Here is a 26933-nt window from a genome sequence, read left to right as displayed (position 1 = left end):
ATATATATATATATATATATATATATATTTGAGGGTTTTTTGCTTAAAACATTTTTACTAACAGCAATGTGTAATTTCACTTCAACACTATTAGTCTCCTAGGGTAGCCTAACAAAGTACCTCAGACTGAGTCATATAATCAACAGAAACTTACTGTGTCACAATTCTAGAGATCAAGTTGTCAGCAGGCTGGGTTTCCTGTCCTCTCCAGACTTATACGTGATTATCTTCTGCCTGTGTCATAGCATGGTCATCCTTCTGTGTGTTCTCATCCCCCGATCTTCTGAGGACACCAGTTGTATCCAATTAAACCCACCCATGTGACTACATTTTAACTTAGGACCATCGAAGAGATAAGCGACTCCAAATATGGCTACATGCTGAGGCAGTGGGGTTTCAGACTTCAGCATAAGAATCTGGGAGACGCAACTCAGCACACAGTGAACACTAATCTAGAGGAGAAGTATGATATGCCTTTATTTTAAAGGACACCTGAGGCTTAGGGTATGCTGAGATCAAGAAGAGTGCGTGCGTGCACACACACACACACCTGTAGCAGTTCTAGGTCCTGGCAGGTGAACACAGGGCCCACTCGTCCTGCAGGAAAGAGACCCTCCTCCAGCAAGCCAGGACCCAGAGTCACCAGCTGGAGCAGCTGCAGACCTTCCTGCAGGATTCCCTTGAGGTACCTTGGCTTGGGCGGGTTTTGTTGTGGTGGGGGAGGAGTCACCCCAGGAAAGGGCTCCCCAGAGTTTATGGGGAGGGGAGCTCCAGGCAACAAACTCAGTCTTCCCCAGGTGGTCACGTGGCTGAGGGAAAAGAACCTGGTGGCTCTGGAAGAGGGCTGGCAGGACCCTGCCACACTGCAAGCGCTGTTGCGCAAGCAGCAGAATTTGCAGGCCGAGCTGGACACCAGCTTGCACCGGCAGCAGGAGCTACAGCAGGTGAGGCGCTGGGCACAGCCCCAGAGCCGGCAGCTGTGTCTGAGCCACAGTGGTGACAGCAGCCCCTCATTGCCAGTTAGGCCCTGATGGGTAGGGAACTGCAGTTGCTTTCGGGGGGGGTCCCTCTTTTAAAAATAGTACCTTTTCAGTAATTTTAAAGATGATATTTTGACATGCTAGGTCATGGACAGCAATTGTGTGGGTGAAGGCTTCAAAACATAACACCTTTTTTTAACACTGCCTTTCTACCTACCTGAGCCCCCAAACAGACTCCCTCTGATATAAGGTGTCCTGCTAAGTACTTCGTATGCTTTATCCCTTTTAAACAGTTAACCATTATTTTCTCCATTCTATGGGTGAATCTCTAAAATAACGCTTTAGAGAGGTTCAGAAACTTGCAGCCAGTTCAGAGCCTCAGTGGCATGGGCCGGTGGCTAGAGCCCTGGTGTCATCAGCCCTTTGTCCCTGAGGTGTGTACCTTATGACTGCAGGAGGGGCAGAGGCTGCTGCAGGGGGACCACCCAGCCTCAGAGACCATCCAGGAGCAGCTGAAGGTGCTCAGGGAGCTCTGGGCTGATGTGCAGGCCAACAGCCAGAGGAATGTGGCCCAACTGCAGAAGGCCTGCGAGGTGAGGCTATGCAGGCCACAGAGCAGCTGCCAGGGCTCCAGCCTCCACCTCAGGCTCACTCACATTCTGCCCTAGGCCCTGCATCTACAGCGGAACCTGGAGGAACTGGAGAGCTGGCTGGAGCCCATGGAGGTGGAGCTGACAGCCCCTCTTGGGGGCCAGGACCTACCTGGGGTATGCAAGCTTTTGAGGGCCCAGGAGGAGCTGGAAGCAGCCCTAAGCAGGCAGGCCAAGCAGGCACAGACCCTGCTGGGTCAAGCACAAGAGTTGGCTTTCGAGCAGGAAGGCCGCTGCCTGGCCAAAGACGTGGAAGAACAGGCCCAGCAGCTGCTTCAGAGGTAGAGTACCCAGCCCCAGCTTCGGTTTGCTCTTCCCTGGCCTCCTTTCCCTGCTCCCAGTTCGTGTCTCTTCCTCTCTTTCCCCCTGCCCACAGAGTGGGTGAATGCTGTGTCACAGTCTGGCCCCAGTGCTGATGACCACCATCTACTGCTGCAGGTTCAAGAGCCTTCAGGAGCCCCTACAGGAGCGTAGGGCAGCCCTGGAGGCTCGAAGCCTCCTCTTGCAGTTCTTCAGGGACGCTGATGAGGAAATGGCCTGGGTGCAGGAGAAGCTGCCCTTGGCCACTGCCCAAGACTTCGGCCAGAGCCTGAGCGCTCTGAAGCACCTGCAGGAAAAGCACCAGGTGTGGGCCCATGCGAGGAACAGCCACCTGAAGTAGTCAAGGCTTGCAGCTAAAGACGCGGTGCTTTGGGGGCCCCCTGAATTCTATGGGAGTTCCGCGACAGGGCACTCCATGGGAGCAAATCTGTAGGGTGCCATTAGGCTTGAAGCACAACTCGGATTATCCCCGGTGTCCAGTAGCATCCCTGGTCTTCTCTTCTCAGAACCTGGAGAGTGAGATAAGCAACCACGAGGCTCTGACAGAAGCAGTGGTGAGCACAGGGCACAAGCTGGTGCAGGCTGGGCACTTTGCTGCCCACGAGGTGGCCGCCCGGCTGCAGCAGCTGGAGGCAGCACTGGAGCAGCTGCGCACAGAGGCAGCACGGAGGCGGTTGCTACTGCAGCAGGCCCAGGAAGCCCAGCAGTTTCTGACGGAGGTGAGTGGGTAGGATGGAGCACAGAGGGCCAGGGCTGGGCCTGAAAGCTCTCGGAGTGTGTGGGGGCGGGAAGACGACACCGGGAGGTTGAATGCCATACATCCTCCACCTCCTCATCCGGAGTCTTAATTCTTTTCCCCAGAGAACCGAGGGGTGGTTTGCTTGTTTCACTGCTCCTTCTAAACCGGAGGTTTTCAGCCTGTGCTTTACATCAGAAGCACCTGGAACCTTTGCTGCTGGTTATACCTAACCCACCTCCCCATGGTGAATGCCCTTGTATGTGGAGTTAAAGTAACAAGCAAAGAAAAGAAATATGCTTAAGATATTAACCAAATTTGGTTCTATTATAATGAGATAAATAAAATCTTGCCAGCCACAGTGTGCATGTCTATAACCTCAGCACTTAGCTGAGGCAGGAAGATCACTGCAAGTTTGAGGTCAGCCTGGGCTACATAGGGAGACCCTGTCACAAAAAAAAAAAAAAAAAAAGAATCATCCTTAGGAAACACTGACTGTTTGGAATGGGGGGCACACGCTTGTTGTCCCACCTAGCATTTAAGAGGGTCACTCAAGTTGGAGATCAGCCTGGGCAAATAGTGAGACATCTTAAAAAATACCGGAGCTCAGGCTCCATCCAGACCTGAGGAGAACCTGCTGGGCTGGGCTAGGTGACATCATGCAGCCAGGTGAGAACAACTACTCTCAATCTTGAGACTTCAGACCCTAGCTAGGCCTAAACCTCAGAGGAAAACAGATCAATGTCATCACCCAGCTACTAGAGGCGGGATCCTGGCTAGCCGAACACGACCATGTCCTAGACAAAGAAGATGTGGGCCAGAGCGCTGAAGCCACACAGGCCCTTCTCAGGCAGCTGGAGAACACCAGGAGAGACTTGCAGGGATTCAGTCGGCACATCGAGCAGCTGCAGCAGACAGCAGCCCTCCTGGAGGGTGGGCAGAACCCCAACAGGTGGGCAGGAGCCATGCCTGGAAGGGCCTGGGGAAGGTGATCCCACCAGGGCAGCTGAGACTCAGGTCTGAGCTGTCTCCACTGCAGCCCCAAGGTGCTGGCCCAGCTGCAGGCTGTGAGGGAGGCCCACGAACAGCTGCTGCGGAAGGCAGAGGGCAGAGAACAGGGCCTGTGCGAGCAGCTGCAGCTCCACCAACTGGAACAAGAGGCCCTGCTGCTTGATGCCTGGCTGAACGCCAAGGTGACTGTTGCTGAGTCCCAGGACTATGGGCAGGACCTGCAAAGTGTCCAGGCAAGTCTGTCTTGGGCTAACATGGGACAGTTGATGGAGCAAACAGGGCCCGTTTTGGGGGATGAGTGAGAAGCTGCACCAAGTAAGCTGGAGGAGGGCGCCTCTCTGGGAGTATCCTGGGGGTTCTAGAAGGAGGGGGCAAGAGAGTTCAGAGCTGAGTTCAGAATTTCAGGCTGCCAGACGTCACCTCCATGGTGACACTCCTGGCCCCCATCCTTGCAGGTGCTGGAAGTGAGGTTTGATGCTTTCAGCAGAGAAGTACAGCACCTGGGGCAGGCCAAGGTACAGGCCCTGAGGGAATTGGTGGGCCCCCTGGAACGGAAAGCCCCTGGGTGCTACCCCCAGATTCAAGGCCAAAAGAGCCACATCGAGGCCACTTGGGAGAGGCTGGACAAGGCAATCAAAACCCGCACAGAGGTAGGTGGCATGGGCCTTACAGGCGTGTGCGCGTGTGCATAGAAGCTGCCTGCCTAGAACACCCAGAAACAAGCAGATGGGAGCCTTAGTCTCCCACCTCTGGCTTTCTCCAGTGACAAGGCTTCCTCCTAGTGCAGGTCACAGCTCCATGGAGACACGGCACGTGTCCAGCCAGGCTTCTGAGTCCCTCGAGCACCCCCAAGCGTGGGCTCCATTTCTTAGCAGATGCCCTTGCTTGTCCCTTCTCCTTACCCACACAGCCGGGCTCTGCAGGAACTCATGCACTGCCGAGCTCTTCCCCATCTTCCCCACCCCCACCTGTTCTCATCTGACTGCTCTGTGTGGGTTTGTGTGCCAAGAAAACCTTCAGCTTTCTTCTAGGACCTTAGCTCTCAGCTACAACTGCTTGGGTTTTGTTTTGTGTTGTGTTTTTGTGGTATGGGGGATTGAACCTAGCACCTGCCTTTGCACTGAGCTACATCCCCAGCCACCTTTTTAAAATTATTTATTAGTCGGGTATGGTTGTACGCACCTGTAATCCTAGCACTTGGGAGGCTGAGGCAGGAGGATCGTTGTGAGTTCCAGCCCAGCCTGGGCTGCAAAGTGAGCTCAAGGCCAGCCTGAACTGCATAGTGAGACCCCGTTTCAAAAAGACAAAAAAAAAAAAAATTATTTATTCTGAGACATGGTCTCTCTAAGTTGCCCAGGCTAGGCTCAGACGTGAGCCTCCACACCTGACTGCCACAGCTGCTTGTGTCTGTCAGAGCAGCCTAGCTCCCTGTGCCCCACAGCCCAGAAGACATCATCTAGGGTCCCAGCCTGGGGCTGGCCCTCTCCTCCGCTCCTGGATCCCAATGTCGCAGCCTCCTCCATCATGGGGCCCAAGCTTACATGGGGCCCAGGACTTTACCCCAGCCCTTCTCAGACAGACACTCTGTCCTCCCCACGTGCTCCTGGGCCCTAACACATTACCAATAACATCGCATGTTCATCACCAAGCCCAGTTCAGGAGGAGGTGGCCCCGGAGGCCATGTCTCAGGGAGAAGGGGGCTGAGGAGCAGAGGTCAGATCCAGTAGGCCCTCTATCCTCCCCCAGAACCTGGCTATAGCACATGAGCTCCGTGGCTTTGAGCAGGAGGTGGCGGAGCTCCACAGCCGGATGCAGGAGAAAACTACCCTGCTGGAGGGAGAGGTCCTTGGCCATAACCTGCCACCCGTGCAGCTCTTACAGCAGCAGGACAGGTCCCTGCAGGTGAGGGCTCAGGCAGAGGTGAAGGCTGTGTTTCCTTCCCTCCACCCAGTGACTCCTGCCCAAGCCCTCTCCCCAGAATCCCAGACACCCTCCCTTGGGGCCCCAGAACTTGACCCAGGTTGTAAAGCAGCACAGTGGGGGCTCCTGGGAGAGGCCTGGGCATGCACAGGACAGGCATGGGGTCAGGGGAAGACTGAGGCCTGATCTTGTGTTCTGGTTGCAGAGGGAACTGATAGCAATAGAAAAGGAGGTGGCACGGATACAGATGGAGGCCTACCAACTAGGCCAGCGGCACCCTGAGGCTCAAGAGGGCCTGGCTGAGCTGCTGGCCAAGGTGCAAGAAGCCTGGGCAACCCTGGAAATGAAGGCCCAGGAGCGTAGCCAGCAGCTGGCACAGGCAGCCCAGGGCCATGCCTTCCTTGGACGCTGCTGGGAATTGCTGTAGGTGGTGTCCTCCTCTGCAGGGATGGGGGGGGTCATCCTATTTTTAGGGGAACAGGAGTCTCTGCCCTTGCCCCTCAGACCACCCTGCCAGCAACTTCCTTTCCCTGCCCTGCAGAGCATGGGCTCAGGAGAAGCAGGCACAGATGTCCTTAGAGGAGCTGGCCAGGGACCTAGTGGGAGCCAAGCAGCTCCTTGGGTACCACGAGGAGCTTGGGCAAGAAATCCAGGAGCACTGTCTTCAAGCCCAAGCCATATGGCGGGAAGGACAGCAGCTGCTGGACAATGGCCACATCATGTCCCCAGAGGTATGAGCCCAGAGGGTGGGATGAGCCCCATTGCCCAAGACCTCAGAACCCCTGGCAGGCATAGAACAGAAGCCAGCAGGTCAGGAAGGCTGGGTGAAGAATGGAGAGGGGCCAAGAAGGGGTGGGTCCAGGTCTCCTGGCCTGCCCTCTCCCTGCCAGCTCTGCCCCAGGCAGGCGCTGTCCATGGGCTCTCTCGGCATCAGCCCTTCCCCCACCAGCTGGCACAAAGTCTGCAGGAGCTAGAAGGGCAGCTGCAGGGGCTGCGGGAGACCTGGGCCCTGCGTCAGCAGCGCTGTGAGGAGAGCTGGCGCCTGCAGGAGCTGCGGCAGGGGCTGGAGCAGGCGGAGGCCTGGCTGGCCTCCCGGGAAGACCTCCTGCTGGAGCCCAGCTACGGGGTGAGTGAAGGCCCTCCTGGAGCCAGCGTCATCAGACAGCCACAGCCTAGGGTGGACCCCGCTGCGGCCCCACTCACTGGCTGCCCAGGCTGGGCTGTAGAGGCTGAGGGAAGGCCTGTGGGACTCCAGCGCCTCACCCTGACTCGCCTCTCCCAGAACTCGGTGTCCGACGTGGAGAGGCTGCTCCACAGACATGAGGACCTAGAGACACTGCTGGCAGCCCAGGAGGAGAAGTTTGCCCGGCTGCAGAGGAGGACAGAGGTGTGGCGCCAGGCAATGCAGGGGGCCGAGTACACTTAGGAGCTGAGGGCTGGTGGTGGCAACAGTCCCTCCACTCAGCCTGCATGTCAGGGCTCCCAAGCAGTGAGTCCTCCGGAGCCTCCCTAGGGGCTTAGGAAAACCCCACCCTTCCCTGCCACCGGCGTGGGACAGAGCACCATGGTGGGCTGGCAAGAGAGGGCAGTCAACACGGGCACCTGAGAAGACTGGTGCTCTTCAGAGTGGGACGCGGAGGCTGAGTGGCCTACCGCGATGGCTGGTCTGCCTCCGACAGGCTCACCCTGCTCCCAACCCCAAGGTGGAAGAGAAGCTGCGGCAGGAGCAGACCCCTGGGGGAACTGCCAGCCTGCCGACAGCCATCGGGCGGAGGCTGTCTGGGCCCCAGGGACCAGAAGCACAGCCAGCTGAGACCAAGATCCTGCAGCCAGGTGTTGCTACTGGACTGTGCACACCCCTCACCTTCAGCGTCTCCACGGAACTCGAAGCTGGGCAGCAGCAGCCCAGTGGCGCTAATGTCAAGGAGGTGAGTTGTTCCCTCCCCCAGCAGGCATTGCAGCCCTGGGGCTTCAGAAATGAAGGTGTAGGGAGAAAGGGCCTGTGGCCCACTGGCTTGACATTTCTTGAGCCCTGTTGCAGTTCCACGAGGCAAAGGGTACCCCCACTGTGGAGGGGTCTCTGGAGTTTAAGCAGTTGCTTGTACCTGGGGGGAGGCAGGTAAGTGCCAGCAAATTCCCTGCACGGCTGCCAGGACTGAGAGGCCACTTACAGACTTGGGCAGAGCCCACTCCACCCCTACCACTAGAAAAGGATGGGGCTTCTCCTCCTGGTTTCCCTGTCAGTCGCTCCTGGCTCGCTCTTCCTCCCTGGGACCATGGTCTGGCCCAGGCCTCCCTGAGATGCTCTGGGTCAGACTTTAGCCAGGCCCAGCTCTAGCCTCCCCTTATGTGTGCCTCCCCACCACCTCTCCATAGCCCAGTGTGAGCTCTTGGGACAAGTGCGAGGGCCTGTTCATGAGTAAGAGGGTGGCAGCAGAGGCACCAGGCAGCAGGGGGCTGGTGAAGCGGCCAGAGGATAAAGCTGAGGTGGGAAAAGCTGAGTTGGCTGCAGTGATTCCTGCCCCTCATCTCTCCTCAGGAAGTGGCTTACCTGGCCCCCTTCAACCTCAGAGGATCCCAGTGTGAGAGGCTAAAGGACCAGAGTGACAGGAAACACATGTTCTCCTTGAGGTGAGAGGCCCAACTCAGGCAGTAGGAAGCAGGGTCCCTCACGAGAAGGGGAATTTGACGCCTGACTATTTGGGTGCCAGACAGAGCAGCAGGGCTCATATCCTGTGGGCAGCACCACCTGAAGAGCAGGCTGAGCGCTGGCAGCATGCCCCGAGCAACACAGGTAAGCACAGGGAAGGCGGGTGGTAAAGGCAGTGTCCGTTCCCAGGCTCCTGGGCTATGGTGTGTGGTGCCTACCAGGGAAGTTCACTAGTCTCAAACCCTGAGAACAGGGCCCAGGGAAGTTAAGCGACTTGGCTGAAGACATTTAGCAAAGCAGTGGCAGAAGCAGTTAGAACCCCAGCTGCCTTCTAGTCCTGCGCCGCCCTCTGGAGTCCTCCAGACAGGCCTCCCCCTCAAGCCCGTCTGCCAGGACCTATGGATTATGTCCCCTCCAAAACTTCCCTGGCTCTGCTCTATCTAGTCCTGAGGGTTTCTCTAATCTCAGACAAACATCTCTAAATGCCACTCTACAGAAGTGTCTTAGGGACCATAACCAAGCTGGAGGAACTTGAAGCACCCCCTTAGGCTACTTCTGTCATCAGGTGTCTGACAAGTAATGTCCTCCCTCCCAGCCTATGGATCCTCACTCCATTCCCAAGGCCATCTTTCTAGAATCCCAAAGGAACCTTTCTTCAGTATTTGAGCATCTCCTACCTCCAGCTGGGAGGCTGGACACCAGGGGAGCCTACCTGCCTGCCTTCAAGTGCTCAGCTGTGTGCTGATGTCTGTCTGTCTGTCTGGGGAGGGCAGGATGCGGGCAGGCTCCTCCTCAGGGCTGGCTGCCTGGGATAGCATGGTGCACGGGCCAGGGTAACTGTCATCCTCCCCTTGATCTCCAGCCCAAGATCAGAGTGCAGAACCTACGCCTAGCATCTCGGGTGAGAGTGCAGCTGCTCTGCTCAGGTAGGACGGGGGGCGGGGAAGGGGGCTCCAGTGATTGACACATGACTGTCCTCTTCAGCCTGAAGTCCTGGGACTCAGCTTGCCCTGTGGCACTGTGGGGGAACCCCTGGGAAACAGGGAGCCCTAAGACCCTTTGGATGCAAAGCCTAGGCCACAAGGCTCTCTTTCCCCTCAGACTCGAGGGCTGTCCCCACACAGGGGCTCACTCCACCTCGGCACTGCCCTCTGCAATGGGAGACCACAAGTGACAGGCCCAGGCCTCTCCCACTCCAGCCAGCCTTCAGGTAGGTGGCATCCTGGCTTCCCCTTGGCCACCGCTGGGGACCATTGCTGGCCTTGTCTGTCTAGGGCCCATACCATCCTCACTTTGTGACCTCCCTTCCCCCTTTCCACTCCAAGAATGAATCTGCAGGACATCCCACCCTCCTGCTGCTGTTTGTCCCCTACTCCCTGCCTCAGTTTGGGATGCGGGGTGGGGACACATGCCAAGGCTGCGAGAGCTCAAAGGCTGAAGCAAATGAACGGTTCTCTCTGGGGTCCTCAGCCTCCTATAGATCCTGTCATCACACAGATGCTCAACACCTCCCTCCATCTTCCCCCTCCAAGCCACAGGGCTTCAGGCTGTCCAGGAAAAGGGACACTTGGTGCTGGAGAAATATGGGGAGGCACTGGATACAGGCAAGACGTGGTCACCCTCCAGGCAGGAGCACTCAGAATGAGCCCAGATGTCACGGCCCAGCTGTTACCTACCAGGCAGCAGCAGGGACAGGTGTCACCCTGGCAGTCACCCATTCATTCCTACAGGGTCCACAGATCCCGACTTAGGATTCAGGTGACATGGTAAAAGGGGAGGCTTTGTCCTAAGCAAGTAGCTTCTAGGGGTACCAGGATGGCCATTTCCTCTGCCCTGAAACCCCTACGTGTCCAGGGCTGACAGACACAGCAAGCTGGATCATGAGCATCAAGGAAATTATCTCCCATTCACCCAACTGTGGTCATCCTATGGCTGCCTGCCAGCCCCTAACTGATGGTCTCTCTCAGCTGCAGGCACAGGGCTCCTTGGACCAGCTTTTGGAATAGACAGTGTCTGCTGGATGGGCCCCACCAGGTCACAGCCTGCTAGTGAGGCCACTGTCACTGATGTCTGCTTCATCTGATCCCAAGTCTGGCTGCCCCTTCCTCGTGCAGGAAGTCCTCTGACTGGATGGTGGTCTCACCCCACTAGCTGCCTGGGTGAGGTAGACAGGGCAGAGGCACAGCAAGTGACCAAACAGATATCTGCTCTCTAAGGGGCACCCGTGCTGATGAGCCCCCCATGTCAGGTGCCCAGGGAGATGGGCTGCTTTGCATTTTAACCAAGAGCCTGGAATGACAGATCAACTTGGACAGTGCCTCCCATTTGCAAGTGCATTTGTAATGTAAAGTGCTCTGCTTTACTCTGTGCATATGGCTACTTTGTCCCCATCACGCTCTGCAGCCGCCACACGGCCTTTGAGCCCTGCCTGTCTGTGGAAGGTGGCTCCAGTCCGCTCCATGGGGACCCCCCGCTCTGGTTGCAGCCATAACGAGCCAGGCTGCTCACTCCTAGCCTCTTGTAGGCTTTCAGCCTGGACTCTGTGCAGGGTCACTGGTGGCTTCAGTGCCACCTCTGGATGGTCCTAAGCATCACAGCTCTGTGGCTCCAGAGGCTCCAGAACACATGATGATGCTGTTCCCATCCAGACTCGGAGCCACGGGGAAAAGGGCCAGGCAAGGCCCAGCCTGGGCACCTCCCCACCATCACTGGGGTCTGTGCTGCCTCCGTAGCCGCCGCCGCTGCACAGCCTGGTGCAGGGCCTCCAGCAGCCGTTCCTGGTTGTTGCAGATGTTGTAATGCGTCAGCTGCAGCAGCTTGTCCGTATCCTCGGGGCTGTAGGTCACTTTGGTGTAGTGGTATGGGGAGCTGGTAGAGGACAGTTCCACCTCCCCAGCTGCCTTCTCCTCAGGTATCCGCCGCACCCCTGTAGAGAGAGAGCCTGGGCAGGGAGGGGACTGCCCTAGGGGAGGGGTCTGGGCCACCACAGAGAGGCAGAGCAGGAGAGGGGGTAGCTGTGGCTCACCTGGGGCTGAGTACTCCTGGAAGGAGTTGTTGACTAGAGGGAAGTGGAGCACAGCAGGGGCGTCAAGCTGGGTAGGGTCACAGAAGGCATGGCACTCCTGAGGGTGGCTCTGCTCCTCCGGGGTGGGCGAGATGTGAGGGAACGGAATCCCCTGCTCCTGGCAGAAGTGGCCTAGGAGCTGCAGCTGCTGCAGGGTGGGCAGAGGGGTCATTAGCAGGAGGCTCAAGGCACAAGCACTGGACTGGAGACCCACAAAGACACACAGGACCTAGTGCCTACAGGCCGAGGTAGAGACCGCAGTGGATCCCAGGGTGGGCCCACCAAGACAACGGCTTCCCATGCGGTCCTCAGCTTGGGAAAGTGGGGGGCAAATGCATCTCCCTGGAGCAACACAGAAACTCCCAGCAGCGGGGCCCACAGGGCCAGACCCTCCTGAGGCTTTAGGCACAGCAAAGAGGACCCCAGTCCAAAATGCAGATGAAAACCTCCCCAGGTGCTCCAGCACCATAGCTCCTGGGCTAAGGAAGGTGCCCTGGTAGGACTCACAGGATCCAGCATTCCATTCTACATGGTGTCACTGTCACACAACCTAAGGGAAGCTGCACCAGACAGTGGACACCAATGGGCCAAGAAAGATAAAACTAGGGTCACCCAGCACCTCCCGTCTGTCCTGCAGGAGCTCTCACGGGCCCTTCCTAACCTGGAAGGCTCCGTGGAGGTTATAGTCCAGCGACAGGATGAGGTCCACATCCCGGGTGGGCTGCAGGAGTGGCAGGCAGCTAGTATTGATGAGGTAGCCGACATCCAGCAGGCAAAGGTGGGGCTCTGTGGGTGTCAGATGGTTGGGGAGCCCATCCAGCTTGGTAGCTGCAAAGGTTTGGGGATGGAGTGAGAGAAGCAGCAACTGTCATGACACTGGGGGCCACGGACGCTGAAGCCTGAAAAGAGAGTCTTCAACCCCAGCTCCGCTCTGCTGCTCCCCACATGCTGCAGTGCCGACACAAGAGAGCAAAGGGCTCAAAGAGCTGGTGCCCTGGAAAGGGAGGGACACTGCAGAGCTGGGACTGAGGCAGAGAAACTGATACCTTTCCAGGTGGAGAAGTGGGGATGGTGGAAATAGTCCTTGTGGAAATGGAGGCCACGCAGAAAATTGTGGGTAGCCTGGGCCAGTGGGCGCCTTGTAAGAAGGTCAGTGAAGAACTCAGCGATCTGGCCAGCTGCTGTGGGTGGCTCTTCTATCTTCATATGAGGAACCTGCTCCTTGTCTGGACCAGCAAGTGTTGGGGAATGGGGCCCATGGGCTCTTATCCCAGCCTCTCAGTGAAGGGGGAAAAGTTGAGGTCCCCTGAGCCACTACCCTCAGCGGGCTTCCCAGGCACCTACCCAGGTTGGCCCGATCCTGGGCCCAGCGGTCCCAGAACTGGCTGGGGTCTGAGGACCAGTACAAGCTGTCCCGGAGGCTGGCTGCATACAGGTTGCTCCAGATACCTGAGGGAGGGCCATGAGCAGAGTGTCCCCCCCCCATCACAACCTGACCATTCCAGGTGGCCCATCCTAGACCAGGACACTTCTCAGGGGCTGAGCTGCACAGCCCAAGGGCACCCCTCACCTCCCTGCTCCACTCCACTCTCCAGCCTTCCAGGTGGCCCTCACCTTCCAGGAAGCAGATGCGGGACTCTGGGAGCTGCTTCACCAGCCGCCCCATGAAGAACTCAGAGCCAAAGAGCTCAGAGGGGATAAAGGCCCCATACTTGGGGAAGCCAACCTCATAGGGGGAAAACTCGCACCACTCTGTAAGGAAACCACACATCTCAGCTTGGGGCATCCACAGGCACCCACAAACCCACAAACTGCTTAGGCAGCCTTGGGACCAGGAGGCCCAGGCCTCATTGCTGTGACTGAAGCACAGGACTTAATGCCCTTACCCTTGTCCCATAGGCCTGAGGAGCCCTGGTAGGATCAGTCTCTGGGACCTGGCCCAGGAGAGGCGGGTGTAAGACCTGCCCCCACACATCGGCCTCACCCTTCCCTGCCAAGAGCACACATCTGCGTTCTGGGGCCACTCACCTCCGAACTCAAAGGTTGTCAGGCTCTGCTCCTTAGTGTTGAGGGCACAGTAGATAGGCAGAGGGTTCTGGCCACGACTCAGGGCTTCCCGCTGATCTGAGAGCCTGTGGTCATGGGGCTGGGGGAAGAGCATCAGAACCTGAGCACGCAGCCTCCTGGTATCCCAGCCTTTCCCACCCATCCCCTGGGATGGGACAGGTGCCGTCCACACACCCCATCATGTAGCAGTGCCTCATTGATGAGGGCCCACAGGTTGGTGAAGCAGGTGGGGTGGCCTAGGCGGGTGCGCTCAGCCAGCTCCTGCTGGTACTGCCACAGCTTGCTAGGAGCCAGCACGCCCAGCTTGCTCTTTGTCACCTGTGTCTTCAGCAATTTGGTAGGCCCCGCCAGGTCCTTCTGAGACCACTCTGGGTCCTCATAGAGGTTGGCCAAGGCCCTGGGAAAAGGGGTGGTGGGGACAGGGGTCTTGTCACAAAGGACCCCATCTGGGCTTTACCTGCTACTTTCTTCTGGGACAAGAGGTCTTCTGGGGCCTCTCTCTCCATTGCATTTGTCACCCAGTCCTCCTCGTTTTCTCCAGGCCCATGAAGCTCAGCTGCCTTACCACCCATACTTCCCACCCAGACCCAGTGGCTCCAGTACTCAACCTGCTACCAGCTCACCAGGTGGAACCCGAGGCCCCTGTGATGTAGGAGACACAGTCCAGGAGGCCCAGCTCCTTCAGACCAGCCAGCTGCCCATACAGCGATGTCATTGCCCGGATCCCACCACCTGTGGCCATGATGGCTACTACTGGGATCTGGAAAAGAGGGCAGCCAGGCTCAGAGGTCCAAGGGAAGGCCGTGCCCCATGGAAAGGAGGTAACAATCAGAGGCCATTCATCTCCCCCTCCCCCAAGGCCAGTTCAGATGGGATCAGAGGCCTGGGACCAGCTCTGAGTCAGCTGTGCTAGGAGGATCTGATCAGCAATAGCCTTCCAAGGGCCGGGCTTTGCTAGGCATGAAGGCCCCAGGACAAAGGGCACTTGCCCCCGTCCCAAAGGCCTAAAGAACTCTGGTAGAATTAAGCTCTGGGACCTGGTCCAGGAGAGGTGGGTGTAAGATCTGCCTCCCACACGCAGCCTGGTTACCTTCACCCCACAAGAACACAGGTCCTACTTTATCAACTACTAGGCCTCATCACTTCTGCTCCTGCTCCTGGGGAGTCTAAGATTACTTTCTGGAAGTTCCAGAGCCACTTTAAGAGTCTCAACAGCCCCTTTCCCTGCCCGGGCCAAGCCATTCCCCTAAGAGATCACCCAGGCTGATGTGAGCCTCCTGGGACCTTCTGGGAGCCCCAAGACAGGAGGCTGTTCTCCACCAGAGGTCTGTCTCACTCATCAGTTACACCAGGCCCAGTCCCAAACCCGAGCCAGGCTGAGGACCAACAAACACAGGAAAAGAAAGCTAGCCCACCCGGGACATTCCCTTGTGTGCGCTGCAGGTGCCTCGTGCAATGCTCCACACATATGATCCTGATGACATCAATGCGAGGACGTGGAGTTGAGCTGGTGGGCAGGAGGCAGCTATGGGGTTGGCACCAGCTCTGGACCATTTGTAGAACAGCCAGTTCCAGTGTTTAGCCCTGGGCGCAAGCAAGCCCAGAGTGACCCTCCTTAGCCCTACCCAGAACCCAGGCCCCAGACCTCATCCTCCTGTAGGTCTCTGTCCAGCTGCAGGGCCTGCTTCAGGGCTGCAGCCACCACCTGCTTCCTCCTCTTCAGAAAGGCCTGCTCCTCGGTGCAGGGTCCGCCACCCAGCCGCACAGCCAGCTCCCCTGGGCTAGAGGAGAAGAAGCGTCCCTGATGCTGCCCTGGGTGCTCCCAGAGAATAAGAAGCTGGGTCTGCCTCCCTGCCAGCTGCTGCCTCTCCCCTCCCTGCCTCTCCCATGTGACTGCCATGGACACTTGTGAAGTGTGAAGGGCAAGTGAGCGCAGCCCATGAGCGGACAGCAGGGACAACACAGCAAAGCTTGAGGGTCTGAGAATGTGGGGACAGAAGAGGTCATGCTGGTGCCAGGTGCAGGGACCTGACACTGTGAATCCTACCTCAGTGCCGTGTTCTCTTCCTCACTCATCAACTCCAAAAATGATGACAGAGAAAGAAGGACAGGTGGTCCCATGCTCCCTTCTCTGTGTGGGGAGAAGCTGCTCTCCCAAGACAGGGAGGGCTGATGGGTGACCCCTCTTGGAAGGGCATTTACAGTCCATCTACACAGCCTCTACCTAGAAGGGTATAGCTCCCCTTCCCCTTGCCCGGTTTGTGCCCCCAAGCCTGGCCCAATTCTCATCTCCCACCTGTTTATCCAGCCAAGCATTTATCCAGGGCTTCCCAAGTGCTAGGCTCTAGGCTAGGCCCACTGCTCTGACTAGAGCAGAAATACCAAATAACAAGTCTAAGAAAAGTCCTGCTCCACCTGTGAGCTAAGCCCTGCAGCCCTGGAGGGTAACTTACCACGATCCGCCCCATCTCCACCAGACCAGCCACCTGCCCCAGTCCTGCCCAGGTCCCTCCCTGTGGCTTCCCCATGTCCCTACCAGGTCTCTTACCCTTCTTCTTTCTTCAGTTCCACCCTCAGCATAGGTTCCTGGAACCATAAATGCTGCAGTCACAAAGGGTAGCCACCTCCACCCATCTCTCTTCCTTCCACTGGTTCCTGTGCACCCTTATTTGGCCCCTCACACTCCCAGTCTTCTAAAGCAGCTCCCTGGGGCTGCAGCCAGAGGGGCTTCGAGGCCACAGCCAGCCCCATCCCTGTACTCAGCTCTCCTCTAGATACCAGTACCTGGGATGTGGGGAAGACCAGCCTCACCAGCTGGCCAGAGGGCAAGGCCCGCAGTGGCACCTTCAGTTGCTCTTGGGGGTCATCCTGCAGGGGCATGAAGGGCAAACACCCAGGAGTCTTCACCCTTCTTCTCTTAACAAGGACCCCACCACCTCCTCCTCGCAACCAGAGAAGAGCCGCAGGGAGAGGAACAGGTGGCAAGCACCCCGTCTCCACCCAGGACAGTGGCCCCGGGTGAGCAGAGGCCAGGCAGGAGGGGTATGGAGGGAAAGGGTTGGGAGGCTCTGGCCCAGCTCCCCAGGGCAGACACATTACCTGCAGGTGAATACTCAGCTCTTGGTCCCAGGAGGCCAGGCAGTGGAAACGGAAAGAGCTGGTACCCACAGAAGCCTCCTGCAGACCTTCACAGGCCCCTGGAACCACAAGTTGAACTCTCTTCTCTGACCCTAGAAATGGGAACCAAAGCAGAGGCCAAGGATGGCATCTTTGCCCAGAGTCCCTCACTGAGCCTGGAAGGTATTTCCTTCCCTCTCTCCTCTGAAATGAAGATCTGGCCCAGGCCCTGGCCCTGGCTGGGAGACAGAATCCCCGCCACAACCCCTGTGAAGACTGGAGGAAAACCCTGGTCCTGCATGCATTTATCCCAAACCATATTTCTGCATATGGGAACTGAAGGCAGCTAGTGCAAGGTCCCTTCAGGGTCCCCTCAGGAAAGAGGAAGACAGAAATGAGAGTGGAAGGCTTAGACTCACCTTCCTGGTCCCCCACCTCTTTCAGCTGAACGTACAAGCAGGAGAGTTCCCGAGCCTAGGTCAGGGGAGAGCCTCTCAGATACCACTGCAGGCCCCTTGCACCCTCATCCCTATCCCTGTGCCTCAGTGACCAAGCACTGCTTAAGCTGGCTCTCTTCTGAGGAGGCACCCAGGGACCGCAGCCACTCGGAGCGTGGCTCCTGACTCACCACCAGGATGCCGTTGCTGACCAGACACTCTGCACAGTGTGGCCTGGAAAGAGCCCCAGAGATCCTGATAAGGGCCCATGTCTCCCCACAACCCCCAAGCCCAAGGCCTGGGCACTCCTCCGGCATCAGGGAGGGCACCCAGAAGGAAGTACCCCACGCAGACTACCCCATAGCCCTACTCACAGGCTCTGCAGCCGAAATTCCACTTCCAGCTGCAACCCACCCTGGAGAGAAAGAGAAAGGAGTTAGAGTGAGGAAGAGGGGGTGCGTGTGTGCACTCGCATATTCCAACCCAGACATTAGCTGGGCCTGCTGAGGCTGCAGTGGTAGGGAGGGGCTGCTGTCCCTCTTCTGGTTGCTCTGTCCACATTCCTCAGGATGCTACAAGAAAGCTCTCTTTTGGCACACCCATAATACCAGTACTCAGGAGGCTGAGGCAGGAGGACCACAAATTCAAGGCCAGCCTGTGCCACATAGTGAGTTTCAGGCCAGTTTGGACTACGTGGTGAGACCCTGTCTCAACCTGCTACCCCTCCAACTAAGTATAGAAAGCTATCCTTCAGCTCTTCTAGAAGCCAAGAAAGAAGACTGGGGACAGAATGCTCTTTGATTACAAGTTGCTCCTAGCTGGCAGAGGCCCTGGGATGCCAGGGAGGCTGGGCCGTGCCCTGGAGAAGAGGGGTCTGCCTTGCCTCAGTGTTCAGGGAGAAGCTCTGGCGCCGGAACTCCCCAGCTTGAAGGGTCCCTGCATCAAACAACACCGACAACACTGCATCATCCTTGCTCCACAGGTCTTGGTCAAAGACTTTCAGTTCCAGGATATTCTGGAAGGGACCAAAGTGAGATGTCTACAAGGAGGAAGAGTGTGAATGGGAAAGTGAGCAGGGTAGGGGCTGGGGACTGGGAGAGGACAGGTGACCATGGCACATGGAGACAGAGGGCAGGGCCAGCCTGATGCCTGGGCCACCTTGAGCTGGCTGTGGATTCGGAAGCGAAAGGTCTGGTTCCAGACCGGGTCTCTGCTGTTCTTGACGGTGCGCGTCTGCAGCCTGTGGCTGGAGGCTGTGGGCAGCCACAGAGTCACGTAGCAGTCAGAGGGGCTCACTGCAAGGAGTAAGGAAGAACAAGTGCCCATGATGGCCAAGAGCCTCACCAGCCCTGCCACCAGAGCCCACTTCTCCCATCACCTGCAAACCATGCCCAGTGGGCTGGACCCTACTGCCCCTTGCACCCAGAACTGCTCTATCCCTTCCCACTGGCCCCACCCCAATGGTGCCTACTCTAGTGCCTTCCTCCTCCAGCCAGTACAGGGCCAGCATACTCACTCAGGTCCTTGGAGGGCAGGCCATGAGCTTGCAGGACACGCACAATAAGAAGGCAGGTCCCGGGGACCTTTGCCTGCAGGAGGGAGAGGAACAGGTTTGCTGCCCACAGATGGGGCCACAGCAGACTGGGACAATCTTTGGAGGCCTAACCCCGATTGTTCCACCCAGGTCTACTTTCCATGCCATCACAATTTGGGCCAACAGGAGAGACAGCTGCGCTGACACCTGGCTACACTGATGTAGTGCTGCACCAGGGCTCTACGTACGCTCACTTACCTACCACACCACAGCCCTGTGTGGGGGACTATGATGAGTGACCTCACACAAAAACTGAGGCAGAGGAGCAGCCATCTGCTTTGAGATCTAGTTGGGACTGGCCAGCTCCTATTTATGCCCACACCTAGCAGCTTCTATTTCCTTTAGCCTTTCCACCCCACACCCCAGCTATAAAGCTTTGGCACTGGTCATGGGCAGCAGGGCATATAAGCCACCTTGAGGGCAAGTGCCATGGCAGGGCCTGAGTACCTTGTAATCTGTCCCCATGCTATCCATCCCATCCTGGAAACCAGCTCTCTGCATAGTGTAAGCAGCAGCTATCATCTTCCAGGTTCTACGATGGTCCCTAAAGAACTCTCTCCAAACCCACTCCTTGGTTCTGGAGATGTAGACGCGGGCCCGTGTGCTAGGGCAAGGGAAGCCTATGTCAACTGGTCCTTCCTGTTGGTTCCCATCCCTGCCTCTGGAAGGGCACCAACAGATCCAGTCCAGGGAGTTCCTGAGGCAGGGGCTGGGCTGGGGAAGCTCATCGCCTGCAGTAGGGCCCCACACCCCAACTGAGTCAGCAAGAGCATCAAGCAGTCACTTCCCAGGGCCCATTCCAGGGCAGAAAGTCCCTCAACCCAGGTCCCTGCCTCTGCTCACTGCCTAGGTCCCACAGTCAGCAAGCACCCTTTGTGCCTAGAGACTGCAGCTCCTCTAAGAAACAGCAGAAACCAGGTGCAAGATGGGGGCCAGGTTCAAAGTTAAAAGTTGGCTAAAAGTCGGAGGACTCTGGGATGCAAGGGACACCTGGACCATGCACTGGAGAAGAGGGGCCTGTGCCAGATACCCTCCATAGTGGGGCCCAGTACCCTGTGAGGCCTTACCAGAGCCATGAGGCTGAGTCCTCAGATGCAAGAATGATGCGGCAGTGGCCACAGGAGCAAGGACTACTGGCTTTTAAACCACAGCCAGGTGTCCCAGCTGGCTGGAGCGCCTCCCTGGTCCTGCCTACCTGCCACCTCCTCTCCACCCAAGTCCACGCCCACTGCAATAGTCCCAGAAGCAAGGCACCTTAAGCCTATACTGGAGCTGCTGACACACTCATGGTGCCATCCCTAGATCCACAACGTCCCAGATGTCCCACCCAGGGCCTGCCCCAGCCAGCCCTGCCTTGAAGGAGGAAGCTCCAGGTCAGCTTGCTGTCAGGGTTGAGCTGAAGGAAAGCAGAGCCTGGGGCCTGGGGCCCAGAGCAGCAACGAACTGAGGAGCCGAGTGCTCAACATTAGCAGGGGCTTTCGCAACTTCCCGGTGCCTGTACGACAGGAATGCCCAGTCCCAGCTGAAGCCCTTGGCCAATCTGAGAAGTACTGCAGGCCCCATCCCAATCTGGCAGGGGAATGGCTCTGCCACGTAAGCAACCCTTCAAAGCTATGTCTGGGTCTGCGGTGCCTCCACCCTTGGGGTGGGTTGGCCAGGATGAGCCTGAGCATTGGCACGCAGAGGCAGGGTCTCTTCCTGCTCTTCACAAGGATGGCAAAGGAGACTGCCTCCATCCTCAGAGGGCAAGCCCCAGGCGGAATGGGACCCTGTCCCCTCCTGCCTGTGCCCACTGTGGGGTAAACAGGGTCTACCCCTAGGGCACGAGACCGCATCAGCTGCCGAAGAACTAAGAGGGGGTACAGCTAGGAATGAAGCCAGGAGCCCTGAGCCAATGAGGCTTTAGCCAGACAATCACAAGCCAAGGCCAGCCTGCCTGCCCCAGCGAAGGGCGGTAAGGGTTGTCATGGATAGTGCTTTGGGCAGCAGACAGCTCTCCATTGTCTCCATCTGGCCTGTACCCCCATCAGGATCACCCAGAGATTTTTACCTGAACCTTCATACCCTCACCAGGCCGCAGAAAGCAACTGTGACAGAGGGTCAGAATAGGTGAATTACAGACTCTTTTATTGACCACTTCCTCTGTGTTGGCCCATGCTGGCCTCCCAAATATTATCTCCATCCCCACAACAACCCTTGAGGTAGACCATTATTATCTCCGCTTTGGAGCCAGGACACCAATGCCAAGAGGTGGTGACAGGTCCAAGGTCACAGCATGGGTGACTGCTGCGCCTGATCCCCACTCCTCCTCACCTGTGTGGCAACTTCCTGGCACCCACACTAGACCTGCCTGACACCTCCTGACTGCATCCTAACCCTTGCTGGCCCTGGACCAGCAGCAGCAAGTATGCAAAACTCCAGGTTGTCTCTGCAGTTGATGAAGCCAGGAAGAACTTGCCCCTTTCTCCTGAGCTATCCTTGGTGGTATCCACAGGACACCATCAGTTGAGGCCTGCAGCCTTTGTGAGGGAGTCGAGTAGCTGGAAGTAACTGTACTTGAGGTCGTACTCCATATCATACCAGAAATTCACTGTGGGGAGAACGGGGATGTGAATGTGAAGGTCCACATTTTAATCTGGAACCCCCAACTTTCCCCAGATCCCCTGCTGGCCCTGGCAGGGCCCCGCTCCAGGCGCCTCTCACCAGCAATGCAACCATGGGACTGCTGGACATGGTGGAACCACAAAGCTGGCAGGTAGAGCAGCTCACCAGCCTGCACTGTGCAGCGCAGGGCCTGTGCCTGGCTGTAACTCGGGTACTGCACTAGGTCTGGAGCCAGGGGGTCCAAGGGGATCCAGGGCACCTAGGACACAACAGATGCCAGGAGAGAACAGGCCCCTTCAAGGCCTGGGCCCTCCAGCTCTGTCTCTTCTGAAGGTGAATATCATGGATCCATCCTCTGCTCAGTACTGCAAGGCCCCAGAATTAACATCTTTTCAGAGCAAGGTGCCTCCTCCCCAGATCTTCCTGCCTATTCCTCAGGGCTCTTTTGTCTCCCCACAGTCCAGGAACAGGACAGATACCTTCTCCATGGCTTCTTCATCCACCATCTTAAAGGTGCCCTCTTCAGTCAGCTGGTAGCTTGCTGGTGTGTACAGCTCTGCAGACCAAGAGAGACAGGTGTGGGGAACCTTGCCAGCCTTGCCAGTTCTGCCCCATTCCAGCAGGCCCATGTGTTCCCTGGGTGCAGGGCAAGAGGGTTGGGGTTTCTGGTGCAGTTTAGATCTATGGCTGTGCCTTGGACCTGGACATCAACCTGCCCAGGACTCTTGCTGCCCTCCCTCTACTGCAGGCCACCACCTCCACAGCCTCTCCTTTAGGCCACATCCCTACCATAGGGGATGAAGGGCCGGTCACTGGGCGGATGTAACAGGAAGTGTTTCTCTCCCGACACCACACAATACAGGTTCTCATAGTGGTCCTTGTGCACTGCGAACACAGGTTAAGGCAGGGGCAAGTCTCCTTATCCACAGCCCTATACCCCAAGACTATCTATGACAAGAGGAAAAGCACCTGAAGGGTCAGCTGGCCTGAGAAGGTACCAAGAATTCGGGTGTGCACCAAAGAACTTGGCCCACCAGGACTGGACACTGGGCAGGGCCCGGCTCACCTCCACCATAAGGGTAGGCACAGCCAACAGGCTTCTAGGTTCCCTGCCTGAGCTGGCCTTCACAGTGCCTTCTAGGGACCCAGAAGAAACAGCGTGCCCCACTCCCAATGCCATAGGTACCCCCTCAGCTGTCAGGGGAGATCCTCTGTAGTGTCTATGTCCCACAATCCCGAAGGAAGTCTGAGAGACCTACCAGCCCAACTGCCAGCCTATCAACCTTCTGGGCAGGCCTCATCCTCCCTCCCTCTCCCACTGGCTCCTCCCTGCCTGTGACCCCCAAACCTACAGGATGTCACTGCAGCTGCCTCCCCGAGCCAGAAGTTCACAGCATCAGGCATCTTTCCTGTGGAGCAGACGGTAGGTCAGGAAGGCCCCACGTAAGGGTGCTCAGAAGAACCCAGGCGAGAGCAAGAGAATCTAAGCAGGAAGAAGAGGAAGAAGGTGGGAGCACTTCCCCCGGGGCAGAAAGAAGAACAGCAAGCTTCAGTTGTGTGTCTATTGTTAAGTCCAGGCCAGAGGCAGGCAGGAGGGCAATACCTGACCCCAGAAGACCCAGCCAACAGCAAAGGGAGAAAACAGGCTGACTCCCTCCTTCCCACTTCATCCCTGCGCCACCCCACTCCCTGCACCGCCTCCACACACCCAGAGCCTCAGAAGCCCAGGGCACATGGGGCTCCAGGTCAGGTAGCAGCTGGGGCAGCTCAGTAGCCAAGTTGGAGCACTGCTTCTGCACATAGAGGACTCCTGGGTGCTGGGCCTGACCCTCCAGCACATCCAGCACGCAGCTCAGGGGCAGGTGGCGCTCTGCAGGCATCACGAAGCGGTCCCCTCGCACCACATCTGCATAACCATCTGGGGTCACAGCCACACTCACCTCCGTGGAGCCCACGGTGGCTCTGCAGGAACAGACACAAGGCTCAGATCCAGCTGCCAGAAACCACTGCCCACCCAGCACCCCGGGGAAGCTCCCACCTTAAGTAGGGAAAGGACCACTTTTGAAGGGCTGGCCAGTGCTGCAGGGCATTGCGGATGATGCAGGGCCTGTTGGGGCACACCCAGTCCCGGTAGAAGCAGAGTGGAGTAGGGGGCTGGTCCAGGTAGGGCACAGCAGGAGGCACACTGAGCTCTGAGAGATGGGGAAATGTGGGGCTGAAGACAGCAGCACCCAGTCTGCTGCACTGCTGCATAAGAGATGCCTGCCCTTCCTGGGAAGGCCATCCTGTGTCACTGGGTAATGCACAATGGCTGACGAAGGGCCCTGGACAACCAGGAAGGCAGCTGAAGAGAGACAACGTAAGACACACACAAATACACGGATAGGCCAGGGCTGCTGCTCAGCCCATAACCCAAACTCCCCAAGGTGTTGTGTTAGACCCTGTACAAGGGACCCTCAACCTTGCCACCCAGGAGGGGCCAATCTCCCAGCATCTCTTAGGAAGGGAGCCACTGAGCTGGTGGAGAGAGGCCCAGAGACCTCCATGGGCTGGGGAGGGGGTGGGGGGAGGCTCCAGGAAGCCCCCTCCAAAAGTGATGCCAATGTGGATATAAAGGGTTGACCCACCGCTATCTCAAGAAGCTTGTAACTCACCTGAGGAGATCCACTATTGGGTAAAGACACTAGAAGAAAGGTGAGGACTGTCTTGCATCTCACCATCCTTGGATATTGGGGCTCGCCAGGGATATTTGGGCAGCTTATGCAGCAGGTCTCTCGTGGTCCTGTGTCAGTTATGACTTACCTTTTTCCCTGCTCCTGCCATCTTACTGTTTGTCTCTAAGCCCAGGTGATCCTACCAACTGTTTCTCAAAGCCACCTCTGTCTCCCCTTGACTTCCTTTTATTTTATTTGTTTGTTTATTTATTTATTCATTTATTTATTTTCAGTCTTTTTGAGACAGGGTCTCACTATACAGTTCAGGCTGGCCTTCCGCTCACTGTGTAGCCCAGGCTAGTCTTGAACTTGCAACGATCCTCCTGCCTCAGCCTCCTGAGTATCTGGGATTTGTAGGCATAAGCCACCATACCCAGCACATCAAAGGATTCTTTACCAGGCATGTGACAAGATGAGATAATATTTACGGATGACTGGGCCCAGATGGTGGTGCTCTAAGAGGGGAGTTAAGCCAGAAAAACTAGTTCACTGCAGCAACCATCTGGCTCAGATGTTAGAGACACGTTCAACTGTGAAGTGTGTATTTACTATGTACCTACTACATGCTGGGCACTAGGGCTGCATCAGTGGAGCTACTGTCCTGGAGAGGGAGACAGAAAGATATGTGAAATATATAGCAGGTCAGAGGGTGATAAAGCTAAGGAGAAAAAGCAGGTAAGGATAAGACTGTTTAGGGGCAGACTGTAATTTTAAAAAGGCTGGTCAAGGAAGGAAGCCCTAGTTAGGTGGCATTTGAGTGAGGACTAAAAGGAGGTCAAGTTTGTGGCCAGCTAGAGCAACTTAGGGGATGTAGCTAAGCACATGTAGGGCCCTGGGTTCGGTCCCCAAGGCCACCCATACCCACACTTTGATGGATTACCACTTCTCCTTACAGAAGACAAATTGCTTGGCATGTACCCAACGTGCTGTATGAGCAGATCTACTATGATTTGCTCTGGTCTCATGCCTATCCCTCACCACATACCACAGGCAGTGCTGGACTTTGTTCCTACAGCTCACTCAGGTTGAAAAGCTTCTCTGGTGGTTTTTACAGGGCACAGGGCTTTGCTCTGTTACATGCATCCTCCAGGTCTGGCTGAAATGCCTTGGCCCCAGTCAACTCTTATTGCAACCTGCTCCTGATGGCCATGAACTCATCTTCACCACTGACATCATGCTCCACCTCTCAGGGTCACTTCTCCACACCAGTCATCCTCACCTTGCAATAAGCCAGAAATGAGCAACTTTAGATCACAAATTGGAACTGAGTAGGAAGACCCTAGTACATCCAGAAAAGAACTGGCGCACATGCGCTTGCTTCCCTCACTAGGGACAAGATGGAGCCTGTCAGGAGGACAAGGGAGAGAGGAAATGCCAGGTCATCAGAGTAGTCACCTGCAGAGAAGGTGTGATGGCATTCAGTACGTCTTCCTGTTGTGCCCTTGAGGATCGGAGGGAGGGCAGCCCTGGGATTCTCAAAATACGTACAAGCTGTCATATTTTATTCTTTGGATTTTTGGCAATTATTTGCTTTATTTGCTCACCATTTCCTTCAGAGAATGACTATTTTTCTCTCTTAGTTCTTCAAAGTAAGGATTTGAAAAGGGATCCCATCATGTAACCTAATAATTCTTCTAAGAATTCAACCAACAAAAATACCCACGTCCACAAAGACTCTTCCGGGCACGCCAGTTTCTTCACTTCACTGAACACACCAAGCATAGGACACTCTGCCGGTCCACAGCTCTCTGCTAACCTACTGCTTCCCTAGGTCTTCCTTTTAGTGTGCTGGTTAACTGCCTCTTCGCTGAGAACACAGGCTCTGTGAGCTCGTTTTGTCTGTTCAGTGATGTACCCCAAATACACTGAACAGAACCTGGCACACAGAGGTGCTTAAAAAATACTTGCGAAAAATTGTCTTTTGCTCAAAGAATATTGAAGTATTCATTGTAGAATTACTAAAAACGACCTACATGCCTATCTCCATGAGCTGATTAAGTAAATTACAGCACTGGTTCGTAGGTATGAAAAAGACTGAGGTGGACAGATGTGGAATGACCTCCAGGATGCATGGTACTGAACCGTGTACTCAACAAGCAACTAGTTACCGTATACCAAAAGAGGAGTATAGATTCACGTGTACATGGACATGAAAATTTTTTTGGAAGGATGCAAAGTGGGTAAGGGGTTGCAGGAAAGCCTTATTTTTTGTGGTATTACTTGGAAATGAAACCAGGGTCTGGTGCAGACTGGGCAAATGTTCTACTAAGCTACACCCCAGATCCCCTCTCTCTGGATACAGTAAGAGCCCCAGTAAAAGCTTACATACATTATATACCCCAGGTGCCTGGATAGCTTCTCTACGGTAAGAAACCACGCAAAAGAAGGTAAACTCGGCCACAGCAGTGCGCGCCTGTAGTCCCAGCACTCTGGGAGACTGAGGCTGCAGGACCATAGGATAAAGCCCAGCCCGGGCAACTTAGCAACTGAGACCTCGTCTCAAAATAAAAAGGCTGGGATGTCGTTCAGGGCGAAGGCCGGGGTTCAATCCCCAGTATACCTCAAAATAAATAAACGCTATAAATAGTAAGTGCTAGTTTTTTTGAAAGTTTTCTATAGAGTTGCAAAGACGCACTGCCCAGGTTTATTCAGCACGACGCTAACCTGGGGAACTCAGAATGGCACCAGGAAAACCGTAAGACCACACCGGGCCTTGGGAATAGAGCGAATCATCACCCGCGGAAGGCACGAGGGCGCGCAGGCACTGCAGGAGGAGTGCGGACGTCCCCGCCGGCGGGGGCCGTGACGGCCGCACGAGCTCCGAGTTCGCGGGGCGGCCGCCCAGAAGGAACTAGGTTCCGGGCTCCCCAGGGCCCCACGCTTGGACGCCGCCGCTCGGCGAGCAACCACTCACCCCGCGCCTCAGCCGGGAACTCTCGTAACGCCCTCCTCACCGCGTCCAAAGGCCCCGCCGCCATGACGCCCGCGCTCTGCCCGGGGCGCACGCCGGTTCTGGCCCCGCCCCCGGGACGCGCCGCGCCGCGCCGGGCCCCGCCCAAGCCGCACTG

The 26933-nt window shown here is 56.7% G+C and overlaps 3 protein-coding genes across 5 annotated transcripts in view; 1 reads left to right on the top strand and 2 right to left on the bottom strand.

Moving 5' to 3' along the window:
* Positions 1-10630, top strand: part of Sptbn5 (spectrin, beta, non-erythrocytic 5) — a 41293-nt gene extending 30663 nt beyond the window's left edge. The window contains exons 49-69 of the mRNA XM_013512416.1: positions 604-685; positions 798-944; positions 1436-1573; positions 1649-1911; positions 2069-2255; positions 2458-2670; positions 3443-3639; positions 3727-3931; positions 4154-4348; positions 5445-5600; positions 5824-6041; positions 6160-6349; positions 6568-6744; positions 6901-7005; positions 7298-7550; positions 7649-7944; positions 8158-8249; positions 8330-8412; positions 9131-9194; positions 9370-9478; positions 10236-10630. Coding sequence (XP_013367870.1) covers positions 604-685; positions 798-944; positions 1436-1573; positions 1649-1911; positions 2069-2255; positions 2458-2670; positions 3443-3639; positions 3727-3931; positions 4154-4348; positions 5445-5600; positions 5824-6041; positions 6160-6349; positions 6568-6744; positions 6901-7005; positions 7298-7550; positions 7649-7944; positions 8158-8249; positions 8330-8412; positions 9131-9194; positions 9370-9442 — 3334 coding nt within the window. The 3' untranslated portion in view covers positions 9443-9478; positions 10236-10630. The remainder of the gene's footprint in view (positions 1-603; positions 686-797; positions 945-1435; positions 1574-1648; positions 1912-2068; positions 2256-2457; positions 2671-3442; positions 3640-3726; positions 3932-4153; positions 4349-5444; positions 5601-5823; positions 6042-6159; positions 6350-6567; positions 6745-6900; positions 7006-7297; positions 7551-7648; positions 7945-8157; positions 8250-8329; positions 8413-9130; positions 9195-9369; positions 9479-10235) is intronic.
* Positions 10588-20558, bottom strand: Pla2g4b (phospholipase A2, group IVB (cytosolic)). The gene is made up of 20 exons (XM_013512524.1): positions 19615-20558; positions 18470-18542; positions 18112-18248; positions 17837-17968; positions 17328-17368; positions 17145-17187; positions 16936-16990; positions 16499-16629; positions 16184-16267; positions 15948-15985; positions 15045-15180; positions 14023-14159; positions 13574-13796; positions 13361-13478; positions 12947-13084; positions 12677-12781; positions 12379-12558; positions 11994-12160; positions 11294-11480; positions 10588-11194 (listed from the first exon to the last, which is right to left on the bottom strand). Exons 1-20 carry the CDS (start codon positions 19621-19623, stop codon positions 10974-10976), a joined length of 2355 nt encoding a protein of 784 aa, XP_013367978.1. The 5' UTR covers positions 19624-20558; the 3' UTR covers positions 10588-10973.
* Jmjd7 (jumonji domain containing 7) lies at positions 18470-26876 on the bottom strand. 3 transcript variants are annotated; one of them, XM_005381319.2, is made up of 9 exons: positions 26780-26876; positions 23190-23343; positions 22860-23113; positions 22504-22560; positions 21941-22036; positions 21631-21707; positions 21251-21410; positions 21006-21137; positions 18470-18542 (listed from the first exon to the last, which is right to left on the bottom strand). In XM_005381319.2, the coding sequence occupies exons 1-8, from the start codon at positions 26841-26843 to the stop codon at positions 21049-21051; spliced, it is 951 nt and encodes a 316-aa protein (XP_005381376.1). In that variant the 5' UTR covers positions 26844-26876; the 3' UTR covers positions 18470-18542; positions 21006-21048. The 3 variants fall into 3 exon arrangements, with proteins under 3 accessions (XP_005381376.1, XP_005381375.1, XP_013367979.1); XM_005381318.2 differs by lacking the exon at positions 18470-18542 and having other exon boundaries at positions 20654-21137; XM_013512525.1 differs by lacking the exon at positions 18470-18542 and having other exon boundaries at positions 20654-21137; positions 21317-21410.
* Between the last annotated feature and the right edge of the window lie 57 nt (positions 26877-26933).

The sequence above is a fragment of the Chinchilla lanigera genome, unplaced genomic scaffold (assembly GCF_000276665.1).
Source record: "Chinchilla lanigera isolate Chin_1 unplaced genomic scaffold, ChiLan1.0 scaffold00015, whole genome shotgun sequence".
Taxonomy (NCBI): Eukaryota; Metazoa; Chordata; class Mammalia; order Rodentia; family Chinchillidae; genus Chinchilla; species Chinchilla lanigera.
Note: the sequence above shows the minus strand (reverse complement) of the source record. Positions and strands in the feature narration are given on the sequence as shown.

Bases quoted from the DNA above. Each gene is read 5' to 3' on its own strand.
- Pla2g4b (XM_013512524.1), bottom strand. The intron at 15,986-16,183 runs GTACTGGTATCT...TTATGGTTCCAG, and splicing joins TGGTCTTCCCCACATCCCAG to GAACCTATGCTGAGGGTGGA. The intron at 14,160-15,044 runs GTCTGGGGCCTG...CCTCTTTTCCAG, and splicing joins GAGACCTACAGGAGGATGAG to ATCCCAGTAGTAGCCATCAT.
- Jmjd7 (XM_005381319.2), bottom strand. From the start codon at position 26,843: ATGGCGGCGGGGCCTTTGGACGCGGTGAGGAGGGCGTTACGAGAGTTC. The intron at 23,344-26,779 runs GTGAGTGGTTGC...CCCATCTCTCAG, and splicing joins GTTCCCGGCTGAGGCGCGGG to AGCTCAGTGTGCCTCCTGCT. The intron at 21,411-21,630 runs GTATCTGTCCTG...GTTGTGTCCTAG, and splicing joins ATGAAGAAGCCATGGAGAAG to GTGCCCTGGATCCCCTTGGA.